Genomic DNA, 6,571 nt, shown 5'->3' with positions numbered 1-6,571 from the left:
TTATTATTTTTTGTGATACGCTTAATATCATTGTTTTTAAGTTTAAATGAGTTGTATGTTTTTATTTCCAAAATTATTTCTCAACTTTAAATTACAGCAAAAAATACTGCATTTTTACAATGAACCTTCCACTGAACACCCTTGCGTGCGAACTTCGTTTTCATTTCAGGTGTATGGCAATACCAACTTTACTTAAAAACTATAAGCCTCCGGCAGGTTCTGTTTTCAGTTTTAAGATAGGGATACACCCCTCTATCACCCCCTTTTTACCGTTTTTTCCAAAGCGATATACATTATACTAAATTTTAGCCGCGCAAAATATTGCTGAACAACTTTCAACATCGATATCTCGGCGACAATTAGACAAACATGAATTGACTGTTTGGCGAATTTTTCCTGTAGACGTGCTTCTGGTGGATATGTGATGTAATTTGTCAGATATAATTGTTAAAAGCCGAATTTTGTATAAAAATTGTGACAATTGAAAGAATAAATATTTTTCTATGTTTTATTTTAAAACAGCATCCAGGCGCCTCTTTCGAAAGACCCTTTATACCTCATTTAAAGCCAGAGGTGTCAATTGGAAGAATTATTCATATTTGTCGTACTACGGCTACCCTACTAAAGTGACTTCGCCGGTTGTTGAGCAACCACCTTGCAGTTGATCATAGATAATCAGTTGATTCTCTTAACACCCAAGAATCGCCAATATTTCATCTGTTATCAACGAGCACCAACTGCGTGATATAACCCTTTCAAAAACGTGTACGAACTGTGATAAATAAATATTCCCACTTTCTTAATCGCCGCTTGTTGCATCGACCTGTTGACAAAATGAGTGAAGAACGCAAAGCACTGGCTATTAAACTATACGAAATAAATGCCTTCAAATTTGGCGATTTTAAGATGAAGGTGGGCATTAATTCCCCAGTATATTTTGATTTACGCGTAATTGTTAGCTATCCAGAAGTGATGGTAAGTTATAATGGGATGCCATTTTAACATTCATAACTAACTATACAAAACCTGTTATTGAAAATAGAAAACCGTTTCCGATTTGATTGCTGCCTACATCAAAGAGCATCAATTGACGGCGAAACATGTGTGCGGTGTACCATATACGGCACTACCACTGGCCACACTAGTGTCAGTGCAGCAGGGAACACCAATGTTGGTTCGACGCAAAGAAGCAAAAGATTATGGTACCAAAAAACTCATTGAGGGTCTCTACAGTGCCGGAGACACGTGTCTTATCGTGGAAGATGTCGTAACATCTGGCTCAAGCGTATTAGATACAGTTCGTGATTTGCAAAGGGAAGGCATTGTTGTTACTGATGCAGTTGTTGTTGTGGATCGTGAACAAGGTGGTGCCGCTTCAATAGCTCAGCATAATGTGCGAATGCACTCATTATTTACACTATCTTTCCTGCTAAACACATTGCTTGAAGCTGGTAAAATTCAACGCAACACTGTGGATGCGGTTGCTCGATATATTGCAGCATCACAAATAAAAGGCGATGGTTCGTTTGTGAATCCACAACAAAAGATTGCTGGTAAGTGTACACAATCACAATCATATGTAGAAGGGCTAAGTGAGGCATAAACAGGTCATACATGTGATGTCTAATAGGGTTCCTTAGGATTTTGTTTATAAACTTTAGTTATATTTACTTATAATGGTTAAGGCTATCACGGTTCTAGTACTTTATCGTTCCCATAGAAACAATACTCTACGCCAAAGTTATATTTTGTATGACATTTTCTTTAGGTGGGCAAATGCATTGATCCACATTAGCTAGTGCACCGTACCTTACCCTCATCCACATTAGGCACGTTCCCCGACAGTCGGTGGTCGACTACGTTACCGGAACGACCCGGATTTATATCCAGCCAAAGACTCACTCCAGCAGCATTCCCCGTACATGTATGGAGAATGTAGATGCTGCTGCAACAACATCCACATTAGGCAAATACGAGCGCTGTTGTAGTCCATTCCAGATATGTCAATGAAGTTTTTGTCTGATCTTTGCTGAATTTACGTAGCTTTGATGAAATCTGCTATGATTAAGGATTTAGGTCGGCGATGACTGATTTTCTATACCGTTTTTAATGCGCTTGCATCGCTTTAACTCTTGCTTTAAAACACACTTATTATTTAGTCGATGATAATTTTTTCACCGGTACCACAAAAAAAACGTTGAGATCTAAAACTTATTAAAGCAGGAAATCATTATATTTTATTACGTAACCATAAAATACAGGAAGGCAAGGAAATAAAGCAGTCTAATTCATTAAAGAGACTATGTATTACAAAAGGTGATCAATTTAGAAGTATCCGATTTTTAATTGCAATAAAACAACATTAAAAACATTATTTTTCTTTTGCAGCATTATTTTTCTTTTTGTACAATCATTCCTGATATTTATTTAAGGTAGTCCCTATCAAATGTTGGTCGCAACTGCGCCGTAATTCGGCTATCCATAAACACCAATTTTGAATGTCTCGCTGGAGGAATTCGGTCGGTATCTCGTGAGTAATTTCAGTAGTAATTACTTGCAGTGCCTCAATGGCTGTAATGGTTGTTCTTGAATGGCTTTGGGTCGCTCTTCAGCCCAAATACGGCAATTTTACTTATTGACGTAGCCATTAAGCCAATAAGAACAAAATTCGGGTTCTGAGCGTGCGATGAACACTTTTCACAGATCGTCCATTTTCGTAATACAATTGTACGATTTGTAAAAGTTGTTGAGACGTAATTCTTTCCAAGTTAAAATGTCAATGAATACGAAAAAAAGTTATTTATTTAAATTAACAGTAGTCACGCGAGATCTGTGAAACAAATCCTATTGGTACCTGCAATCTGATCACCCCTTACATATGTAACGGTTGTAAATATTAATCAATTTGATAAAATATCCACTGCAATTATTCAATAAACGTTCATATATTGCTATCAAAAATACAACTAAATTGTATACGTAGGCAAAATATTAATAACAGTGTGATCCTTGTGAAATCCACCCATGAAATGTGGTAATAGGAAAAAATTCGTTTTAGCTCCAAATTTAGCTGGCCTTATTTTCAGTTCTGATACAAGAAGTTTAAAAATATTAAGCAGTGCCAGCCCTTTATATATGTAACTACCAACTAACATACTTGTGCAGACTGATTAAAATCTACCAGTTAGGTTAACATCAGATTATTATTTCTGTTAAAATTGTCAAAACTGCATGTATGTGGGTATTTGTAACAAAAACTGCAAAGTAAGCAGAAAAGTAAAAGCAACGTGAATGTACGCATAATAATAAGCTTAAACACATACAAAAATGCATAGGCAATTATAAATTAATTATTTCAAAGCCAAGGTAGTTGTGGGGGTGCACGGGGAGTGTTGCTGGAATGACCGTCTTTGGCCGGATATAAATCCGAATCAGTCCGCTAACGTAAAACCGACTGTCGTGGGAAGGCCAAAACCAAAGTCGTTGCCCTTGCATTTCATGTAAATAAAATTTTTGATTCGTCTTTTATATTCATTATCCATATTAACTCTATTATTCCATTATTCCGAAGGCATATGCCAAATTAGCTTTTTTTGCGATGCTATTCTAGAAATTTTAAAGACCCATGCACTAGAAAAATCGTATATAATGCTTTAGTCCGTTCGAAGTTGAAATATGCCTCCATCATATGGAATCCGATGTATTCCTTATTATCTCTTAGAATTGAAAGAGTTCAACGCAAATTTGTACGGCTTGCTCTTCAACCTTTACACTTTGATAGTCCCTTGCCATTCTACAGTGCAATGTTTTATCACTTGAGATCCGATGGCATGTTCAAAGCTTAATGTTAATCCGGTACAATTGACTGCTCAGATCTACTCAGCCAAATAAGTTTCAATATTCCGAATATAAAATAATATATACATAGCTCTTATAATCTTTAATGTTGAATCATTAATCATTTTATGTTGAAGTTCTCAGATTTAATTACCTTAATTTTGCCCCTCTTACAAGAAAACTTGAAGAGCTTAATCGGCTTCCTAGAAGACTTGATCTTGATTTTGCGTTGTCAAGGCCTCTATTAAAGTCATTTATTGTGTCTTATTTATTTGACAAATAAATTTCTAATTAATTTTAGTTCTTAAGTATTTTTATTATATATTACCCTGTAAATCTAGTCAGTAAGGTGGGGGCAGTGAGGATGAGACGGCAGGCTTGAGGTTTTGGCACTGATGTGTTAAGAAGTGACCACTTTGGCTCCTTGGCACCACAAAATCTACTCAGATTTCTTCGGAGGTCGAGTAGATTTAAAGAAAATTTAAAAGGGAACCCGAGTGAAGTACAATGGACTTAATTGTGGTTGAGTGCTGTACTTGCTAGTCTGCCCCGACAAAAAAAAAACCAATAAAAGGTTTTTACCATTGACTTAAATAAAGAAATAAATCCTGCTGGTACAGTGGAGCGAAATGGCCAAAGAAAATCAACATATGCCTCCTAGTTCTACTGGGTTGTATCTAACCAAAACTTTAACTTGCGTATAAGCACATACATGCATATATCTATATACAGGGTTCGATTGAAAAGTAATGAGCCAAGGCGAATTTATTACAGGTGACAGCAAACACATATAAGTAAAACCCTACATGTATTTGTTGTTGCGTTTGGTGCAAGCATCACGTCAAAATCGGTAAGCAAATGTAAACATACGAATGTAAACATACCAATATATACAAACAAAGCATATCATTTTGACATAAGCCATACCTACGGCGAAAAATTCAGCTGGGTGAATGCTGTCACCTTAATAAATCCACCTTGTAATGAGCCTTCCCGCGCGGAGCGTCTGCCAAGCGATTAACCGAATCGGCTGGTGGGGGGAAAATGATCGTTGGACCTTCCCCTTCCACTAGAAACCGGTCCCAGTTCGCTGGCAACAGCGGTGCAGTCAACATCGCTCCGCGCATGAAAGCTGTTTTAAAAGAGTGTTAGGATTTTGCAGTGGCGAAAATGCAGTGATCGTTGGAGCAACGTTACTCGATCAATTTTTGCGCAAAGCTAAACAGTTTGTACCTCCAGGAAGCACTGTAAACGCGGCATTTTACAAAGAAGTGCTCCTTCGGCTGAAAAACCGCGTCGCCCGGGTTCGGCCCGACCTCGTCAACAATTGGACCCTTCATCGCGACAATGCGCCGGCGCACACCGCCTTCCTCTGCACCTCTGCATTGACCAAGATGGGGGTTCCGGTGCTTCCCCACCCTCCGGCCAGACTTGTCCCCTCCGGACGTCTTCTTGTTCCCGCGCCTGAAAAGAAAGTTGAAGGGGAGGCGTTTCGACTCCACCGAGGCGATCCAAAAAACTGTGACAGCCGAATTGAACGCTATTCCGGCGGATGAGCTTAAAAATGTTTCCTGCAGTGGAAGGACCACTACCAGCGGTGTATTGACGCTCAAGGGTCCTATTTTGAAGAATATTAGTTGTATAAGCCAAAAGGTTTAAGAAAACTGCTTAAAAAAATTAGGCTCATTACTTTTCAATCAAACCCTGTATGTAAGCATCTGAATTACGAAATTTAATTTTGCCCGATTTTAGCCCCTAACCAATTCTACTAATTTCGCTATCCGAATATTATCTTTAATATTAATTTAATTTAATATTTCTTTTTCAGTCAATGATTTTTCACGCATTAAACTTCCATTTGAGCATCGTGCCACTTTAGCGAAATCTGAACTAGCCAAGCAGCTTTTCCATTTGATGGCCAGCAAGAAGACGAATCTTTGCCTAGCCGCTGATCTCACTCAATCCGAGGAGATTCTTAATATTGCCGACCTCTGTGGACCCTATATATGCGTGCTAAAGACACACATCGATATTGTCGAGGATTTCAGTGAGGCATTCATCAAAAATTTGCGCATTTTGGCAGACAAACACAATTTCCTACTCATGGAGGATCGCAAATTTGCTGACATTGGCAATACAGTGTCCCTGCAATATGGCAAAGGCATTTATAAGGTAGCCGATTGGGCAGATTTGGTTACCGCACATGCAGTCACCGGTCGCAGCATTTTACAAGGACTGAAGGCTGGTGTTTCTGGCACCGCATCGCAAATGAGCAAACGTGGCGTATTCTTGCTTGCCGAATTATCTAATTCGGGCAGTTTAATTGATGCTAAATATTCGGAAGCAGCTAGTAAAATTGCAACCGAGGGCGCAGATATTGATTTTGTGGCTGGCGTAGTGTGTCAATCGCCAAAATGCTTCGATTTTCCTGGCTTGATACAACTCACCCCTGGTGTGAAGATCGACGACACCACCGATCAGCTGGGCCAACAGTATCAAACACCGGAGCATGTGGTGAAAGAACGTGGTGCCGATATCGGTGTGGTGGGCCGTGGAATTTTCCAAGCAAAATCTGTCGAAAAGGCTGCGGCCCTGTATCGCGATCGCCTCTGGGCGGCATATACTGAACGCATAGCGAAAACAGGAGAGTGACAGGGAATACAAATTATAGTACACTTAATTGCTTTCATTTATATTACAAATAATTATAACTTCAACATTCCTTCGGAAAATA

The 6,571-nt window shown here is 38.8% G+C and overlaps 1 protein-coding gene across 1 annotated transcript; it reads left to right on the top strand.

Annotated features, from left to right (window-relative positions):
• Window positions 1-615: 615 nt before the first annotated feature.
• LOC128871591 (uridine 5'-monophosphate synthase) lies at window positions 616-6,571 on the top strand. Its single transcript, XM_054113455.1, has 3 exons — window positions 616-975; window positions 1,043-1,553; window positions 5,666-6,571. The coding sequence occupies exons 1-3, from the start codon at window positions 835-837 to the stop codon at window positions 6,487-6,489; spliced, it is 1,476 nt and encodes a 491-aa protein (XP_053969430.1). The 5' UTR covers window positions 616-834; the 3' UTR covers window positions 6,490-6,571.

This window comes from Anastrepha ludens, chromosome 2 (assembly GCF_028408465.1).
Source record: "Anastrepha ludens isolate Willacy chromosome 2, idAnaLude1.1, whole genome shotgun sequence".
Lineage (NCBI taxonomy): Eukaryota > Metazoa > Arthropoda > Insecta > Diptera > Tephritidae > Anastrepha > Anastrepha ludens.
Note: the sequence above shows the minus strand (reverse complement) of the source record. Positions and strands in the feature narration are given on the sequence as shown.